We start from the raw sequence: 20,722 nt of genomic DNA on the forward strand, positions 1-20,722 counted from the left end.
AGCCTCAGCCGCTAAAGCAGAGGGACAGGGGAGCGCCCTTTACATCCTGAGGACATATGGAAAGGCTTCTTTACCGTAAGAGGTGTGAAGGTGTGGTATAGACTCCCTCAAAGAGTCTGTTCTGGCCAAATTAGATTATATATATCTCTATTTTTTTTTATAAACAAAAGCTGGAGCCATTCACAAATACACAAAATATAACAGGATACTAATATCTACGGAACACCAAAGAGACTAAAAAGGCAGTGGTGCAAATCTTCTAACTTTTGTCTTTACACTCCGAGGGGGGAAAAAAAAAAAATACAATTTTGTTGCCAGCACTGTGGTGATTCCCCCCTCCCTCAGAACTTGTGATTTAGCCTATAAAAAGTCTGTTATTGTTCTGTCATAGTAAAACACAACCTGACAGCAGGAGAGAGTCCCCCCCGCTTCACCCTGCAGGGGAGAGTCCCCCCCCGCTTCACCCTGCAGGGGGAAGAGTCCCCCCCCCGCTTCACCCTGCAGGGGGAAGAGTCCCCCCCCGCTTCACCCTGCAGGGGGAAGAGTCCCCCCCCCCGCTTCACCCTGCAGGGGGAAGAGTCCCCCCCCCCCCGCTTCACCCTGCAGGGGGAAGAGTCCCCCCCCCGCTTCACCCTGCAGGGGAAGAGTCCCCCCCGCTTCACCCTGCAGGGGGAAGAGTCCCCCCCCGCTTCACCCTGCAGGGGAGAGTCCCCCCCGCTTCACCCTGCAGGGGAGACCTGTAGTCTCTGACATGGAGCATGTGTGTATTCTATATGTATCTACTTATTCCTAGGAGGGGTGGGGGATCTTCATATACACCACAACGTTATGGTCACCCACCTACCTACCTACCTACTATTCAGTAAGTCCCAGTCCCCTCCCCCTCACAATTCAAAACCAATGCTGGCTCTTCCCAGTTTCACGAACCGGATTTTTCGCTCCATAAGACACCCCGCGCATCCCCCCCCCCCCCCCCCCCCAAAAAAAAAAAAAAAAAAAAAAAAAAAGAAAAGAGAAATGCCTGCAAGTCTTAGAGCGAATATTGCCCCCCCCCGGTCACAATACAGGGCGCCCGTCTCCCATGAGCGCGGGGCGATCTCCTGTCATTCACAGAAGACAGAGCAGCCCTGAATGGAGCACAGCGCCTCGGACTGCTCCGTCTTCCGAGTGACAGGCGGACATGGCGACGTCCTCGCCAGTCACTGGTAAAGGCTGCATTTAACTGGTTGCTGACCAGCCGCTGCAGCAAAATGGCACAGCTGGGTGAAACTGCGTCACCTTAAGTTGCTTCGCCTTTTGGCCACTAGGGGCGCCTGCAGCATGTGCCCGGAGGCCAATGAGTGCGCCTGGCGGGTGCGATGACTGCTGGGCACCCGCGAGAAGCAGGATCTGTGTGTGTGTGTAAACGGTTCTTTCAGGGTAGAGGAGACAGATTGTGTGTTCCTACCAAGTAGGAACACTGATCTCTCTGCTGAGGGAACACAGTTAACCCCTTGATCGCCCCGTTAACACCCTTCCCTGCCAGTGACATTTATACAGTAATCAATACATTTTTATAGCACTGATCGCCATATAATTGTCACTGGTCCCAAAAATGTATCAAAAGTGCTCAATTTGTCCGCCGCAATGTCAGTCCTGATAAGGGGGGGGGGGGATAGAAACGCAAGCCATAAAACTATCCCCTATTTTGTAGACGCTATAACTTTTGTGCAAACCGATTAATATACACATTGTGATTCTTTTTTACCAAAAATATGTACAAGAATACATATCGCCTATACTGAAGAAATATTTTCTTTTTTTTTAAAGCGGTTCTCCACCCTAAAAGGGAAAGTTACGCTAATCTGATTCGCCCGGGGGGGAGTTGCAGTTACCTGGATAATCCAGGTATCTGCACTCACTTCCGGGACAGACCGCCGCAGACGCCCCGCCCCCCCCCCCCCCCCTTGTTGTGTTCTGGGAAACACACAGTTCCCAGGACACAGCGGGGACCAGAAGAGACGCGCAGCGCGACTCGCGCATGCGCAGTAGGGAACCGGGCAGTGCGATCGCTCGTCATCTGCCGCCGACATCGCTGGACCCCGGGACAGGTGAGTGTCCATTTATTAAAAGTCAGCAGCTGCAATATTAGTCGCTGCTGGCTTTTAATATTTTTAATTTTTTTTGGTGCAGAACCACTTTAAGTGGAATATTGCAAAAAGTAGTTTTTTTCTTAATCAAAATTGTCGCTCTTGTTTATAGCAGGCAGCACATCACGGACACTGGTAAATATTTAAGTACACCATTTGGTCTAGAATATTTTTTTTATTTTTTTTTCTCTAGTTTTCCCCTCTCTAAAACCTAGGTGCATCGTATGGAAGGGAAAAATATAGTTTCCAGTGAATAAATTAGCTACAAGTACCATCTTCCACTGCGGCAGACAGCGTGTAGATCTCAATGAAATGCGGCGGGCGCTGGAGAATGCTTTGTAGTTCACTGGTTCTTGCACAGTTCACCCACTGCCTGCCTGCATGGGAAGTACAGATAGTCTCCAGGAGCCTGACATTGCACTGGCAAAGCTTCACCGGCTGCAGTGTAAAAAAAACAAAACAAAAAAAAAAAAAAAATGCTTTTTTTGCCACAAAAAGATGTGCATTCATTTTATGTACACAGGAATGTGAACCAGTCCTTTAACCACTAGGGATCCACGCTATGGCCGAATGACGGCTACAGCGCGGACCTGCTTTGCCGGGACGACGTCTATTGACGTGCACGAGCGGCCTGCGCACCCCCTAAGGGGCGTGCGCTCTGTGATCAGCAAGTCTATGAGACCCCTTACCACGTGATCAGCTGTCAGCCAATGAGAGCTGATCATGTGACACAACAGAGCCGGTAATCGGCTATTTTTCAGCGCGAGGAGGAAGAAGAAGAAAAAATAAAAATAAAAATCACCGGTGGCCGTGAAATCAGTCCCGATCCCGGCCAGCTTATCAGTGCCCCCTAATTTAAAAAAAGTGCCCCCTGCCCCTGTGCCACCCATCAGTGCCCAAAATCTGCCTCAACAGTGCTGCACCCCAGTGCCGCATATCCGTGCCCAAAATCTGCCTCAACAGTGCTGCACCCCAGTGCCGCATATCCGTGCCCATCAGAGCCACCTATCAGTGCCCATCAGTCCAGTCCCATCTATCAGTGGTACTCATCAGTGCCCCCTTAGTGCCACCCATCCATGCCATCTTATCTGTGCCCACCAGTGCAGCCTCCAAGTGCCCACCAGTGCAGCCTCATCAGCGTATTTCATTGAAGGAGAAAAATGACCTGTTTGCAAAATTTTATAACAAACTAACAAACTTTATTTTGCATCTTTTTTTGTTTGTTGAGCAAAAAATAAAACTCCCAACTGTAATTAAATACCACCAAAAGAAAGCTCTATTTGTGGGAAAAAAATGATAAAAATGTCATTTGGGTACAGTGTTGTATGCCTGCGTAATTGTCATTCAAAGTGCATCAGCGCTGAAAATTGGTCTGGGCAGGAGGGGGGGGTTTAAGTGCCCAAAAAGCAAGTGGTTAAGGAGAAACCAAACAATTCTAAAAGCTTTACCTTTCTACCCAGAGCATGCACTATGTGCCTTCACACAACGCCTGTATTTAATCGGTGTAGAACACTCACTTTTCCCCTGAAGATCGGGTGCAAATAACGTGCGTGTTATACGCCGATGCTGCAATTTGGGCCGCCTAGGAGGGACCAGGGGGGCGCGGGACGAGAGCCGTCAGATTACATCCAATGAGACTCTGTTTACTCAGTGGCCTCTGCAATAGAAGTCCCGTCTCCTGGCCCGCCATTGGACCCGTGTTCTGTCCATTATAGAAGCCGGTCATGGAAGAGAGGGGGGGGGGGGGGTCGGAGTGCTCAGATGTTCTGCCACCCGGTCCCATACCTTTTATACTGGCTTTGTTACATTCCAAGTCATGGACTTGGCACACTCATGCAGACTAGAACTTCACACCCTCCAAATCAGCATGCTTATTCCAAAGCAAGTGACTTGTGAGGTAGGTAAACCCTGAACCCAACACATAAAAACAAGGGAGTCCAAGTGTCCATCTCCGCAGGTCCGGTTTATACATTTTTGTCTGGAATACCTTAAAGAATATTACACCCCCCCCCCCCCCCCATATTGCAGCTGCTGTCCCATGTACTGGTATGCAGCATCCTGTTCTCTTTGCATTTCTTCCTACAATGTGAAATCCCTGGTGATCCTACCAGTCCCCCCTCCTATAAAAACTGACCACACTAAGCATAAACACAGCATAGTCAGTTCTCTAGCTATGCTGCGAACTAAGCCGGCTCCTCTAAATGATCAGACTTGTGCCAACACCCTGCTCTGCACATTCTCAGTTGCGCTCTATTTTTTTCTATCCTCAAGATTGTCTGCTGCTCAGGGCTTCAAAAAAATAAAAATAAAATAAAAGGCCGCCTCCAGCAAGAAAGGAGCCAGATCAATGCTGAAGGCACACACTGGGGGTCGATTTACTGTAACTAGATACTGTAAATTCTGGTGCAGCTCTGCATGGGAGCCAATCAGTTCCCAGGCTTTTGTGAAAGCTTAAATTGAAGAAGCTGATTGGCTCCCATGCACAGCTGCACCAGATTTTACACTCTCCAGTTTTAGTAAATCAACCCCCACCGATTTAGGTTGCATAATTTATGTGGAATGGATGATCCTTACTAAAGAACATTACCTTTTTAACAACTTGATAAAAAAAAAAAAAAAAAAAGTTCCGCTTGACCAAGCGCCGACATATGGTGTGAAACGCGTTAGTTATTCAGCTCCGCCTCTGTACCATATGGACTGAATTTGGATTAATATTTTTCTAAATAAAAGGTGTTGTATCAGTGTGCGGCCGTCCTATTTGCCCAGCCCTACTTGCAAACTACAATATTTAGAGGGAAAAAGGCATAATGAGCTAGTATGCACCACATTACTAGCCCATTATGAAATACTTACCTTAGAACGAGGCCCCTGACATCTGGTCCGATCCACGCCGAGGGAGCCGACATGTTCCCTCGGGCGTCTTCCGGGTATTGAGGCTCCGGCGCTGCGAGTGGCCGGAGCCGCGATATCGTCACTCCCGCGCACGGGAGACTTTTTTTCCGGCAGGGTCCGGCGTCTGCCGGACTTTCAGCCGAGAATCCCCCTGTGTGCATTGCGCCGCTGCAGTCAGAGGCACATTGCGGGGGGAATTTCCCCTAAACCGTACAGGTCATCAATGCACTAGGTTTCCTCACACTTGCAGGCATTTAACATTCTGAATATATTCATTTTTGTGTTAAGGCCCCTGCTCCCCTTTAGGGGTCGCTACTATTGCATAGCAACACCTTTTGGGTCTCTAATTCAGTGGTACTAGCGGGGGGGTGGGCTTTTTCTGCTCATTGGTTGTCACCAACGTTGGTCCCGCCCTTGTCGGAGGATTGACACATCTGCAATTTCCCTGCACCTCCACGATTGATCGCACATTTATCAGTCTCCATTTCCTTTGCGTTTTTATTATTATTTTTCCAAGTGACTGGTATTTATGTTTTTACTCTGCCTCAGTGATGCTCATCCCCCCGTTTACTGTGAACATGAATTTTATATGTAATTTTGCCTCTTTGTAGAACACAGCAGTGTTGCCTCGTATGACATACCCCTGAAGAAAGGACTCTACAGAGGTCCAGGAACATGTGGGGGATCAGTACTGATGGATCTGCTTTTTCCAAGTCTGCTATATGAATCGGTTTATGCAAAATCATTTTTTTGGTGCTGTATGCACCTATATTTTTATAACAAACTTAAAGAGGAAGTAAAGGCTATATATTTTTTTTTTTTAAATGAAACCTGCAAGGCAAAGGCATAATGAGCTAGTATGCATACTAGCTCATCATGAATAACTTACCCGATAACGAAGCCCCGTAGCGGTCCTCCGTCTTCATGTTCGCCGCTGCCATGGATCCCGGAGTGACTTCCGGGTCTCGCTGCTCCGGCGCTGTGATTCGCTGGAGCCGCGATGACGTCACTCCCGCGCATGGCGCACGGGAGCCGACATGAGCGGCATGCTCAGTGCGCCTACGTGCCGTAGACAGCGGTGCCTGTCTTTGTAAATATCTCATAAACAGTATAGGTTTAGGAGATATTTCTTGGACCTACAGGTAAGCCTTAATCTAGGCCAGGGATATGCAATGAGCGGACCTCCAGCTGTTGCAGAACTACAATTCCCATGAGGCATAGCAAGACAGAGCCACAAGCATGACACCCAGAGGCAGAGGCATGATGGGACTTGTAGTTTAGCAACAGCTGGAGGTCCATTAATTGCATATCCCTGATCTAGGCTTACCTGTAGGTAAAAGTGGTTTGTGAGGGTTTACAACCACTTTAAATCTTCCCCCCCAATTGTTGATTACTTGCCTCAAAAGTCCCTAGTATTCCTTGGGGGTACTTTTATAAATCAACACACACCCCCCCCCCCCCCCCCAAGAATTGTGTCCAGGAATCACTAGCCAGAAGCTGATGGAGTCAAGACTATACTGGCACACAAAACAAGTGCAGGCGAGGACCGCATTTTAATAGACCTCAGAACAAAAATAAAATAAAAATATTCAAGGCATTAGAATTCTTACCCCAGCAACCACCTCACTTGCCCCCACGCCATCTACCCTCCCCACCCATGGGCACACACGAGTCAGGAAACATCTCAATAGCATTTTGTGTTTTTATTATACGACAACGCGTTCTGTATTAAAAAGGATGGAGGTAGGGTGTCTGTCCTGTTTGACACCCCTCCTGCCCCCCCCTCGGGCAGTGTGAGGGGATTGGCGCAAATAAAATTAAAGACCAAAAACAAAACAAAAAAAACAAAAACAAAGTATTTCCTTCTTAACCCAGGCAGCAGCTCCTGTGCACAAGTCGAGTTTCTGGCCTTTGGGGCATTCAATGGAAACCCTGAACCCCGCCCCCCTCCCCCAAAAGGGAAGGAGGGTGAACCCCATTTACGAAGCAGCAGCACCATAGGATCTGCCTCCAGGCTTTGTGCGGTCACAGCGACGCCCTTGCAGGACCAGGATTTTTTCTGTGACCCTCTTAATAAAATGTTCCGGGGGGGGGGGTGGGGTTCAGCTCTGCTGAGTCTTCTCCCTGGATGACTATTCGGTGAACCGGTCCAATGCCCTTTTCTTCCCCCGGGGCCCTCTGCTCTTGGTTGGGAATGTTTGGGGTGGGTGGACACTGACCTCCTGACCAGAGGAGGGTGTTCATTATTGCTGAGCCATCTATTGCAAAGGGGGAAAAAAAAAAGTGTTAGAAATTGGTTCTGTGGAAAGAAATGGGGTCACTCTGAAGTACTGGGGGGGGGGGAGGGGAGCTGACCTGTTGGGGTTGAGGTTCTCCGGTCCTGCTCGCCAGTCGGCTCAAAATGTTTCTCTCTGACATCTGCAGTCGAACGGCCACGGGTGGGATTCGGGCAATGGTGGTGGGGAGTCTGGTGACGTCTGCCTTCATGTCGCTTAACAGTTCCTCCAACTGCTTAAGTACTACCAGTATAGTGAGAGAGACAAAATGAGAAAAAATACTAAAGTGCATCAAGCAGGACATTCCCCGCCCTTCACAGTCCAATCTCAAAATAGAAAAAAAAATAAAAAAAATAAACCCAACACACAAAACCATATAGAACCAAATTTTATGTGAAATATAAAAAAAAGTTGTTATGCCAAGTAAATAGATACCAAACGTGTCACACTCATGGAATGGAGACAAACTGCCATACTTGCGCTATCACTTTTTAAATAGAAAATTGCGCGGTCATGCAACACTGTAGCCCAACTAAATTTTTATTTTTTTGTTCCCAGAAATAGAACTTTTTGGTGGCATTTGATCTTTTTTTTTTTTTTTTTTAGCACAAAAAATAAAAAAAGGTTATTTTTCTTATAAAGTTTTGTAAATGAGTAAGTTTTCTCCTTCACAGATGGGCACTGATAAGGCGGCACCAATGGGCACTAATGAGCATTGAAAGACAGAACTGGATTTCACCGATAGGCATGACTGGAGGAACTGCTAGGCATTTTCACTGGCACTGGTTGGCAGCTGCCTGGTGGCCTAGGGTGGCCATCCAAGTGGGGGGGGGGGCGGCTTACCAATTCAGAGTTAGAAGAATTCCTATGCTAGAATTATTGCTCTCGCTATTACGTTCCCTGCGATACGCCACGTGTGTGCGTGTTGCGAACACCGTTTACATATATGTGGAGATGACTTCTGTATACGTTTGCTTCTGTGAGTACGGCATTTGGCGCCATTCCACGGGGCATACGCGATTTTAAAGCACGACAGGTTTGGTATCCATTTACGCAGCATAACATTGTTTCCGTTATCACAAAAAAAACTGGGTATTTGTGTGCAACAAAAGTCATTGTGCAAAAGTGCATTTTTCCCCAGAAAAAAAAACTGCGTTTGAAAAAAACCGCTGCGCAAAAAATCCCAAAAAATCCACACAAAAAACTTATTTATTCTCTATGGTCTCCACACAAAAAAAAACAAAAAAAAAAAAGAAGAAGGAGTTAAGAATTCTCTAGCAAAAAAAATAAAAAATAAATGTACATGCAGAGAAGTCAGAATTGCCTAGTTGGCAAGTGGTTTAAGAATTTAGCTGTGACCGTATATATAGCGCGAGGCTTCAGTCCCATAGAGAGGGATGGAGAAGATGAAGGCGAGCTTAGATTAGCAGCTGAAATGTACAGACTGCTATGCAAGAGTTACCTTTATGAAGAACGGCATTTGCTGGCTTGTTTCCCGCCATGGACTCTTTAGATAAGTGCTGATGACTTTCCGCCAAACACTCCACCTCTGCGAATCTGGTGTTCAGCGCCATGGAGGGGTGGGAAGGGTCTTCTGACATGTTCAGGTAAGCGGCTCTTCTTAGCTGCTCTTCTATGACAAGTGCTTGTTCTAAGAGCTGTGGAGAGAGAAAAAATAAAACACAACAGTGAGAACCTGTATAAAGACTAAAGACCGGCCCACAGGAAATCCCTTGTATCTGAATGTTCTGCGGGACAAAAGTCCTCATTAGCTGTCAGTGCAGAAGCTCAAGAAAGTTAACCACTTTCAGACCGGACCATTTTGCTGGTAAATGACCAGAGGTCTTTTACACTTTGGCACTGCGCTGCTTTAACTGGTAATTGCGCGGTCATGCAATGTTGTACCCAAAACAAAATTTGCGTCCTTTTCTTCCCACAAATAGAGCTTTCTTTTGATGGTATTTGATTGCCTCTGCGATTTTTATTTTTTGCGATATAAACGTAAAAAGACCGCAAATTTTGAAAAAAATGATATTTTCTACTTTTTGTTATTAGAAAAATCCAATAAACTCAATTTTAGTCATACATTTAGGCCAAAATGTATTCAGCCACATGTCTTTGGTAAAAAAAAAGTCAATAATTGTATATTTATTGGTTTGCGCAAAAGTTGTCACATCTACAAACTAAGGTACGTTTTCTGGAATTTACGCAGCTTTTAGTTTACGACTGCCTATCTCATTTCTTGAGGTGCTAAAATGGCAGGGCAGTACAAAACCCCCCCAAATGACCCCCATTTTGGAAAGTAGACCCCCTAAGGAAATTGATAAGAGGCATGTTGAGCCCATTGAATATTTTATTTTTTTGCTCAAGCGATTGAATAATGACAAAAAAAAAAATTTTTTTTTTTTTTTTACACAAAGTTGTCACTAAATGATATATTGCTCACACATGCTATGGGCGTATGTGAAATGACACCCCAAAATAAATTCTGCTGCTTCTCCTGAGTACGGGGATACCACATATGTGGGACTTTTTGGGAGCCTAGCCGCGTACGGGGCCCCGAAAACCAAGCACCGCCTTCAGGCTTTCTAAGGGCGTAAATTTTTGAGTTCACTTCTCACTACCTATTACAGTTTTGAAGGCCATAAAATGCCAAGATGGCACAAAACCCCCACAAATGACCCCATTTTAGAAAGTAGACACCCCAAGCTATTTGCTGAGAGGCATGTTGAGTTCATGGAATATTTTATATTTTGCCACAAGTTGCGGGAAAATTACAAACTTTTTTTTTTTTTTTTTTTTTTTTCACAAAGTTGTCACTAAATGATATATTGCTCACGCATGCCATGGGCATATGTGAAATGATACCCCAAAATAAATTCTGCTGCTTCTCCTGAGTACGGGGATACCACATATGTGGGACTTTTTGGGAGCCTAGCCGCGTACGGGGCCCCGAAAACCAAGCACCGCCTTCAGGCTTTCTAAGGGCGTAATTTTTTGATTTCACTCCTCACTACCTATTACAGTTTTGAAGGCCATAAAATGCCAAGATGGCACAAAACCCCCACAAATGACCCCATTTTAGAAAGTAGACACCCCAAGCTATTTGCTGAGAGGCATGTTGAGTCCATGGAATATTTTATATTTTGCCACAAGTTGCGGGAAAATTACAAACTTTTTTTTTTTTTTTTTCACAAAGTTGTCACTAAATGATATATTGCTCACGCATGCCATGGGCATATGTGAAATGACACCCCAAAATAAATTCTGCTGCTTCTCCTGAGTACGGGGATACCACATATGTGGGACTTTTTGGGAGCCTAGCCGCGTACGGGGCCCCGAAAACCAAGCACCGCCTTCAGGCTTTCTAAGGGCGTTACAGTTTTGAAGGCCATAAAATGCCAAGATGGCACAAACCCCCCCAAATGACCCCATTTTGGAAAGTAGACACCCCTAAATTTAGGGGTACACTAGTGAGACTAGGTAATAAATGGCGGGTGCCCTGAAACTATAAAAAAAATAACTAACCAACCAGCGTCACCTGTAACAGTTATATGGTGATCACTGGTGAAAGGGTTAACTAGGGGGCAATTAGGGGGCTTTATGCGGTAGTATATGGGGGTCCCTGGCGCTATAAAAAGCTGCAGCGAACCTAAATACCTACCTGCCTAACTAGCGTCACCTGTGACACTAATACAGCGATCAGAAAAACGATCGCTTATTAGGCTGGGTTCACACTGGAGCGATGCGGGAACGCCACGAATGCGCGGCGGGTTCCCGCATCGCATGCCTCCCGGCGGCAGTTCACACTGCCCTATGCGAACTGCTGGGAGTGTCAGTGAAATGTTACTGACACCCCCAGATCAGTTCGCATATCGCAGTGCGATCTGCAAACTCGGATCGCATGGTGTGAACACCCATGCGATCCGATTCTGCTGCGGGCCAAAAAAAGGGTCCCGTGCGAATTTGCGGCGGGTGCGGCGAATGGCTGAACTCGAATCGCACAGAGATCGGATGTGATTTGCACTGCAGTGCGGTGCGAATCACATCCGTTCTCATAAACCGCTGCAATGTGAACCCAGCCTTAGTGACACTGGCGACGGGGGGTGATCACGGGGTTAAACCTTTATTGGGGGGGTTAGGGGGGTACCTTAGAACTAAAGGGGGCTAACCCTAACTGCCCTAACAGTTATTAGTCACAAATGACACCCGCCGGGTGATCAGGGGGTTAAACCTTTATTAGGTAATAAATGGCGGGTGCCCTGAAACTATAAAAAAAGAACTAACCAACCAGCGTCACCTGTAACAGTTATATGGTGATCACTGGTGAAAGGGTTAACTAGGGGGCAATCAGGGGGCTTTATGCGGTAGTATATGGGGGTCCCTGGCGCTATAAAAAGCTGCGGCGAACCTAAATACCTACCTGCCTAACTAGCGTCACCTGTGACACTAATACGGCGATCAGAAAAATGATCGCTTATTAGGCTGGGTTCACACTGGAGCGATGCGGAAACGCCGCGAATCCGCGGCGGGTTCCCGCATCGCATGCCTCCCGGCGGCAGTTCACACTGCCCTATGGGAACTGCTGGGAGTGTCAGTGAAATGTTACTGACACCCCCAGATCAGTTCGCATATCGCAGTGCGATCTGCAAACTCGGATCGCATGGTGTGAACACCCATGCGATCCGATTCTGCTGCGGGCCAAAAAAAGGGTCCCGTGCGAATTTGCGGCGGGTGCGGCGGGTGTGGCGGGTGCGGCGAATGGCTGAACTCGAATCGCACAGAGATCGGATGTGATTTGCACTGCAGTGCGGTGCGAATCACATTCGTTCTCATAAACCGCTGCAATGTGAACCCAGCCTTAGTGACACTGGCGACGGGGGGTGATCACGGGGTTAAACCTTTATTGGGGGGGTTAGGGGGGTACATTAGAACTAAAGGGGGCTAACTCTAACTGCCCTAACAGTTATTACAGTCACAAATGACACCAATGCAAAAAAAAAAAAAAAAAAAAAAAAAAAATGACATTGGTGTCACTGTGACTGGGGGGCAGGGGTAATTGGGGGGGTGATCGGGGGGTAAAGGGGGGGTGTGAGTGTGCCTGGCATGTTCTACTGTGTGTGTGAGTGTTGGTGCAACTTACTGATCCGCTCTCCTCCGTGTCGGAACGAAAAATACCGACACGGAGGAGAGAATACATCACTTCCTCTCCTGTGTTTACATTACAGGAGAGGAAGTGATGTCACCGGGGATTTCTATTCGTCGGGAGCGATCGCGAGGGGGTGGCCATGAATGAATGGCCGTCCCCTCGTCCGGGATCGCTCCCGAACGAATACCGACCGCCGCAGGCACCGGGCGGGGGCCCGATCGGGCCCCCGACCCGCGGGAGGCAAGGGACGTACATGTATGTCCTTATGCCTGCCCGTGCCATTGTACCGACGTACATCGGCGTGCGGCGGTCGGCAACTGGTTAAATAAGTGTGACTGCCATTTCCAAACTCTCCAAAAAGGAATGAGAATGCAGAGCAGGCTTCCCCCAACTTTACTACCCCAATGGCAGTAACTCAAAAACAGGGCCGTCTTAAATGCACGGGTACCCCTATGATAATCTCGCACTACATTATACTTGCCAACTGTCCCTGATTTACTGGGACAGTCACGCTTTTTACCAAGCCGTCTCCAGGATGGTTGCGTCCCGGGCAGTGCCACAGAACCTGTACTGCGCCCTTGTGCCTCCCCAATACTGTGTTTATTAGGCTTTGATTTATGACATAAAATGTATTTTTATATAAAAAAAAAAAAAAAAACATATGCTTAATACTTTAAAAATGAAGCGCGTAGGTATAAAAAGAGGTTTTATTGTATATGTCAATAGTATAATATATAATGGTAATCATGATGCAATATAAATAGGGTAGATGCTCCAGTAATAAAAAAAAAAAAAAAAAAAAAAAAAAAAAAGCTATAAATCTATCCCCTATTTTGTAGATGCTATAACTTTTGTGCAAATAAATCTACGCTTATTGCAATTTGTTTTTTTACCTAAAATATGTACATAGCCTAAATGGAGGAATAAATTTGAGAATATATATATAAATATATATATATATATATATATATATATATATATATATATATATATATATATATATATATATATATATATATATATATATATATATATATATATATATATATTTTTTTTTGGCAATTTTTTTTTATAGCAAGTAAATATTGCTTTTTCTTCAAAATTGGCGCTCTGTTTATAGTGCAAAAAAAAACAAACAAAAGGTGATTAAATAACCAAAATAAATCTACTTGGGGGGGGAAATAAATGTAAAAAAAAAAACAAAAAAAAAAAAACACACAAATTTTGTTTAGGTGCAACGTCGCAACTGTCAGTTAAAACGACGCAGCTCTGAATCGCAAAAAAATGCTCTGGTCAGGAAAGGGGTAAATCCCTCTGGAGCTGAAGTGGTTAAAGTCCCATTCCCCTCTCCGTGGTTCTCAATTAGATAGGGATGGCGGCAGCACACCTCACCAGGTCATCTCCTCATTTAAAGTCCCATTGTTCTTTTTAATATATGCTTAATTCTATCAACTACTTATACTTTAATTCTTGAGCTGGTGCGTAAATTGGGTGCAGGCTGGTAGGGGGGGGTCCCCCAGTGTATTACTTTTCCCAGGGGCCCATGATGCTAGCAAGATGGCCCTGACACAAAACACAATACAGATAATGGTTAAGCATAAGAGTTTTCAGAAGGAGGTGAGCAAAGGCAGGGCAGGCACTCTGAGCATTCCATTAATTTCATGAATAAAATGGCGCCAAGGACCAGGACTGGAGGCGGGACAAAGCCACAGCTGATCTTGAACGCTGCCAGCATTGGGTTCGATTTACTAGAACTGGAGCGTGCAAAATCTGATGCAGCTGTGCATGGCAGCCAATCAGCTTCTAGCTTCAGCTTCAATTAGGCTTTGACAATAAAACCTGGAAGCCGACTAAAATAGCCTTCACCTAAACATTACAGACAGGTACTTATAGCGCTGCCATCAGTCCCTGCCCTCAAGGAGCTTACAGTCTAAAGGCAAACACGGCTCAATTTACAGCAAAGTCAGCAGAATCCAGAGTGGTTTGCTATGGATTTCTGCACTTTGCATTCCTAAATGAGGTAGCCATGTCCTGTCGAGCCTTTAAGGGAGAGCACTTTACTGTGTGCGGCCCTCCTAAACAGACAGGTTTACTGTACGTCCAGCCATTGCTTCCCACAAATCATGAATTGAAGAGGGGCGTCTGCGATGAAGACTGGACTGGGGGGGGGGGGGGGTGATTTACCAAGTGTAAAATCTTGTGCAGCCAATCAGCTTCTAACTTAAAGCGGTTCTTCACCCTAAAGGGGAAGTTCCGCTAATCTTATCCCTCCCCCCCTCCGGTGCCACAATCGGCACCTTTCAGGGGGGGAGGGGGGTGCAGTTACCTGGATAATCCAGGTAATTGCACCCACTTCCGGCCAGACCGCCGCAGACGCACCCCCCCCCCCCCCCCAGTTGTGCTCTGGGAAACACACATTTTCCAGAGACACAGCGGGGGACCATAAGAGACGCCCAGCACGACTCGCGCATGCGCAGTAGGGAACTGGGCAGTGAAGCCGTCATGCTTCACTTCCCGATTCCCTGACAGAGGATGGCGGCGGTGGCAGCAGCGAGACGAGCGATCGCTCGTCATCTGCCGCCGACACCGCTGGAACAGGTAAGTGATTTTATTAAAAGTCAGCAGCTGCAATATTAGTAGCTGCTGGCTTTTAATATTTTTTTTTTTTTTTTTTGGTGCAGCTCCTCTTTAATCTTGTTAGAATTAATCTTTGACAAAGCCTGGAAGCCGATTGGTTTCTATGCACAGCTGCAGCAGATTTTGGACAAATTTTAGTAAATAAGCCGCACTGTTGGCTTCCTGGTGGCAAGTTCAAGTCTCCTCTGCCAAATGCTTCTAGACTGCCAGGCAAACATGGCCAGCTGTGATGTAGGACAGCAACAATGGGACCAACAAGCCGTGCTCTAGTCCAGATAAAGGGGCGCCACCAGGGCATTAGAAGCCGATCAATAAAATGGTCACCCCATTACAAAGTACCAGAAGAAAAACGCAAGTAGCAGGAGTAACAGTTCTTAGGGTTTGCATCTATGGGCATGTGCCGATTCAATCTGTGCTCATTTATAAGTTATAGATCAACCGATTATCGCTGCAGCCGATATTCACTTTAAGTAATCGGAAAAAAAAAAAAAAAAAAAAAAACAACAGTTATTGCTTCAAGGGGTTTTTACCGGGGTTATGCCTACAGCTGCAGGCATCACCCCAGTACTGTTCTTTAGAGCAGACAGTCGGGTTTATTTGTAACCACTGATGCAGCTTAGCAGCACCTTGGCTGTTATTACAATCAATGGAAGGGGACTTCCTCTGCTCCTCTGAACGGCAAACACATTCATTATGTCCATTACAGCACTTTTACTTTTTGGATTTACAAACATCAAGTCATGCTGAGCTGCCATCTTCTTCTTGCCTTATTATGGGACTTACTTTGAATCGCCGTGCCAGGAACTTGTTCTTTATTTCCAGGAAGTTTCCTCTGTTCACCTCTCCCTTGAAGGGTTCATTGAGAATGGCATATCGAACGTCGTTCTGGATGTCTTGCCAGCGTGCATAGCCATGTCTGATCACAGCTCAGGAAAAAACATTTTACTTTAGGCGATACAAATCAAATACCATCACTTACTAAATATCATCTGTGAAGAACGCCCTTAGTTAAAAAAAAAAAAAAAACCCCCCCCCCCATCAACTTTAAGGTTGCTTCTTACTACTGTCAGGAGCCTCCTAAACGCGGCACACTCGCCACCAGACCTATATGAAATGTCAGGAGCCTCCTGAGCACCGCACACTCGCCACCAGACCTATATGAAATGTCAGGAGCCTCCTGAGCGCCGCACGCTCGCCACCAGACCTATATGAAATGTCAGGAGCCTCCTGAGCACCGCACACTCGCCACCAGACCTATATGAAATGTCAGGAGCCTCCTGAGCGCCGCACGCTCGCCACCAGACCTATATGAAATGTCAGGAGCCTCCTGAGCACCGCACGCTCGCCACCAGACCTATATGAAATGTCAGGAGCCTCCTGAGCACCGCACGCTCGCCACCAGACCTATATGAAATGTCAGGAGCCTCCTGAGCACCGCACACTCGCCACCAGACCTATATGAAATGTCAGGAGCCTCCTGAGCACCGCACACTCGCCACCAGACCTATATGAAATGTCAGGAGCCTCCTGAGCGCCGCACGCTCGCCACCAGACCTATATGAAATGTCAGGAGCCTCCTGAGCGCCGCACGCTCGCCACCAGACCTATATGAAATGTCAGGAGCCTCCTGAGCACCGCACACTCGCCACCAGACCTATATGAAATGTCAGGAGCCTCCTGAGCACCGCACGCTCGCCACCAGACCTATATGAAATGTCAGGAGCCTCCTGAGCACCGCACACTCGCCACCAGACCTATATGAAATGTCAGGAGCCTCCTGAGCACCGCACACTCGCCACCAGACCTATATGAAATGTCAGGAGCCTCCTGAGCACCGCACACTCGCCACCAGACCTATATGAAATGTCAGGAGCCTCCTGAGCACCGCACACTCGCCACCAGACCTATATGAAATGTCAGGAGCCTCCTGAGCACCGCACACTCGCCACCAGACCTATATGAAATGTCAGGAGCCTCCTGAGCACCGCACACTCACCACCAGACCTATGAAATGTCAGGAGCCTCCTGAGCACCGCACACTCACCACCAGACCTATATGAAATGTCAGGAGCCTCCTGAGCACCGCACACTCGCCACCAGACCTATATGAAATGTCAGGAGCCTCCTGAGCACCGCACACTCGCCACCAGACCTATGAAATGTCAGGAGCCTCCTGAGCACCGCACACTCAGACATATGAAATGTCAGGTTGCGCAGCACCTACTATTTAGTTAAAATGCATAAGAAAATATCACAACTCAGACCAAATAAGACCATGGCAAAAACATATCAATGTGAAAAGGGCCCGAAGACACTCTTCAGGTGAGTTTTGCTGCATCTTTACTTTGCTGAAAGCACAAGGAAATTTTTTTTAATAAAAATAAACCACAAGTTTAGTGCCTCTAAAAAGATAAGCTGATAATAATCATCATCCTCTGTGTGACCATGTATGCTATAGGGCCAAAGGTTTTGACACCCGACCTACATGTTCATCCCATTCACAAAGCCACAACCATTAAAACAAGTCATCCGTCTCTTGCCGCCTCCCAGCTAAATCCAGCTACCACTTTTCTGGTAGATTGGAGATCTTCTAAGCCCACGTTCCCTCTCATTCAAGCATGATCCTGGGAGTCACACACAGACATTCGATGAGTTCTTCTCTGGTTTTGTAAAAGGATACGTTATAATGCCAGAAAGCAGCCAGTAATCGTGTCGCCTGTGCCAGATCTCATTAGTCTTCTTGGTCACAGTTGCCGCTCTCTCTTCATTTTGCCATAACGAGTGCAGCTCTGTAGGAGAGGGAGAGACAGCAAAGTGAGTATTCATGGATTTTAAGTCTATGGGCTGGAAGGCTCTCTAACCATTAAGATATTAAAAAACACATGATGACTACAGTGGGCATTTTCTAACTAGAATTACCAGCAAGTGGCATGCTTCCCGAGAAAGCCCAGAAATTCAAACACCGAAGAAGCAGGTCTTAAAAAGCAGAACTACAAAGTCTGCAAAAACTAAAAAATACACAACAGACCCAAAGAGCTCAACCACAGAAGGGGCTAGAATTTGTATGTAGTAACATGCAGCCTATTGACCCAGCCCCATACTGCATGCAATCCACTGGAGGAACGGAGATCCAGAACAAATGCAAAGGCTTGAAGCTGCGCACTGGTGAAGGCAAGGGTATCCACGAGAAACAAAGTTGGAAGATAAATGAACAAAACTTGCTTCCATATAAACCAAAGTTTTGTTCATCATCCTCCAAACTTTCCTTTCTCATGGATACCTTGGACTTTACCAGTGTGCAGCAAATAGCCTTTGTAGTCTGCAAGACCTGTGCTGATAATCAGTGCTGACCAATAGCAGACTACCACTGGAGATCACCTCACCAGTGCCCACCCACTGGAGACCACCTCACCAGTGAAGCAGAAAACGTACAAAGTTTAACAAAAAAAAACGGAGAAACTTAAAAAATTGGTCTTTATTTGTAGCGCAGAAAATAACCCCCCCCCCAGTGGTGATCAACACCACCAAAAGAACAAAAGAAAGCTCTATTTGTGTGAGGATAAAAAATAAAATAAAAAGTCATGTGTACAGTGTTACATGACCGTGCAATTGTCATTCAAAGTGTGAGAGCGCTGAAAAGCTGAGAATTGGCCTGGGCAGGAAGGGGGTGAAAGTGACCGGTATTAAACTCAACTGTTAAACATTGTTTGACCTCTTTGCTCCAAGCACTCGCAAATACGTAGCCTGTGCTTGCGCACCCTGCGCACTTCTGGCAGTTACCACCAAGCCAACTGAAAAGCTCCCATTCGCTGCTTGCGATCGGGAGCAGATCATGTGACTGCCAATAATGGTAATCACATGACCACAAGCCCCATACCCCGACATTCTAAAGCCCTTAAAGCAGGGATATGCAATTGGCGGACCTCCAGCTGTTACAAAGCTACAAGTCCCATCATGCCTCTGGGCGTCATGCTTGTGGCCGTCAGTCTTGCCATGCCTCATGGGAGTTGTAGTTCTGCAACAGCTGGAGGTCCGCTAATTGCATATCTGTGTCTTGAAGGGTCAGCAGGCGCCGGCTCTAAGGGGTTAAGTTTCCCTTAAAACTATTTATTAGACCTCGCCCGTAAACTCCTGAACATTGCAGAATTCTCACCTGTGAAGCCGCCATCCGCAATGTTGAACATGAATCTCTGCTTCGTGGCAACGACTTTCTTTTTCTCCTCCGCAGCTTCTTTGGGGGTCTCTCCATTTTGCAATGGGACGGGTGGTGGGACATCATCTGGAGAAGGAAGCAGGCGGTGATCAGTGATTTGGCCCAAGTCACAAGGCAGAGCAGCAGCCAGTGTAGAGGAGACTCACCTTTCTTATCGTCTATAGTGATGACATCGTCCGATTTATCTGCCTCTGCTGGAAGAAAAATGAAAGCTTAGACCAGAAACATGGAGGACATTCACAACCTTGACGTCACTGAAGTCAAGGATGCCCTTAGGCCTTTCAAAAAATAAAAATAAAAAATAAAAAAAAGGAACACAAGGGGGCGCCAGCTAAGTACAGCATCAATGGGTTGTTTATTAAAAAGTGTAAACTCCCAGAATTATCAAATCAAAGAGCTTATCTGCAACCATGCCACACTGGATGGAAGCCACCCACCGAAGAGCTGCTTGTGACAACAGCGTGGTGTCAGCGAGGAAACAGAGTTCAATGTTCCAGGAAGTGAGGAGAGCCACTGAAACACAGGGCAGGATGTGACGTCACACCTGGGGCTGGCTGCTATGGTTACACATTTCAGAGCTTCCATCTCAAAACGGTAAGTTTGCATTTGGCTTCATAATCCTAACAAACCCATTGATGCTGCACTTAGCTGGTGCCACCATGTAGTTTATATGGAAATATACTAGCGTTTGAAGCGATCCATTGAAAGAAAAAAACGTGGATGTCTTACCCATTAGGTCACCAAGCTAAAAAGCTATTCCCTAGACCAGTGACGGCAAACCTTGGCACCCAAGATGTTTTGGAACTACATTTCCCATGATGCTAATGCATTCTGCAGTGTAGTTGAGCATCATGGGAAATTTAGTTCCAAAACATCTGGCGTGCCGAGGTTCACCATCACTGCTCTAGACCCTTGGGAATTGCAATTTGATTGGGACCATACAGAAAATCAGATTTACTGCTCTAGCATCTGCAAGTTTCCTATCCCAAATCTATAATAAACTGAAGAACTTCCTCACCCTTCGGAGTCTGGGTCTCGGTTTCCATTGACTCTGCTGCAGGAGGCTTCTCTTCTTTCTCCGCCTCCTCCGGTTTTGCCTCTGCCGGGGCAGCGGGAGATCGGTTCTCTGTTGAGGTTGCTGTGGCTGTTGGTGGTGCGGGTGTAGCGGCTGCAGCAGCAGGCTGGGTGGTCTGCTAAACAAACAAGAGGCAACACCAAAGCCATGAATGAAAGTCCATCACCGACAGTCATGAATAAATTTAACGATATCCTTTTACTAAAAAAACACAGCAGCTACAGTATTTGAAACCGCAGACTTCAAATTTTCTTCCTACCGACTGAAGAACCTCCAAGTCTGCAAATGCCAGGCTGTAAGTGGGCAGCCTGATAGTCTCATAATAAAAACATAGCAAGTGGTGCAGATTTT

General features: G+C 46.6%; 1 protein-coding gene and 1 non-coding gene across 2 annotated transcripts in view; both read right to left on the reverse strand.

Moving 5' to 3' along the window:
• Positions 1-6,705: 6,705 nt before the first annotated feature.
• CHD4 (chromodomain helicase DNA binding protein 4) overlaps positions 6,706-20,722 on the reverse strand; it is a 55,454-nt gene continuing 41,437 nt past the window's right edge. Inside the window, 8 exon segments of the mRNA XM_077467113.1 lie at positions 6,706-7,279; positions 7,377-7,540; positions 8,760-8,955; positions 15,867-15,999; positions 17,764-17,872; positions 19,237-19,362; positions 19,443-19,490; positions 20,315-20,489. Of these exon segments, the coding sequence (XP_077323239.1) occupies positions 7,265-7,279; positions 7,377-7,540; positions 8,760-8,955; positions 15,867-15,999; positions 17,764-17,872; positions 19,237-19,362; positions 19,443-19,490; positions 20,315-20,489 (966 nt within the window). The 3' untranslated portion in view covers positions 6,706-7,264.
• LOC143957000 (small Cajal body-specific RNA 11) lies at positions 14,472-14,608 on the reverse strand. Its single transcript, XR_013270041.1, has one exon.

Source organism: Lithobates pipiens, unplaced genomic scaffold (genome assembly GCF_037356315.1).
Source record: "Lithobates pipiens isolate NorthernLeopardFrog02 unplaced genomic scaffold, aLitPip1_a1.2 Scaffold_47, whole genome shotgun sequence".
NCBI classification, from domain to species: Eukaryota; Metazoa; Chordata; class Amphibia; order Anura; family Ranidae; genus Lithobates; species Lithobates pipiens.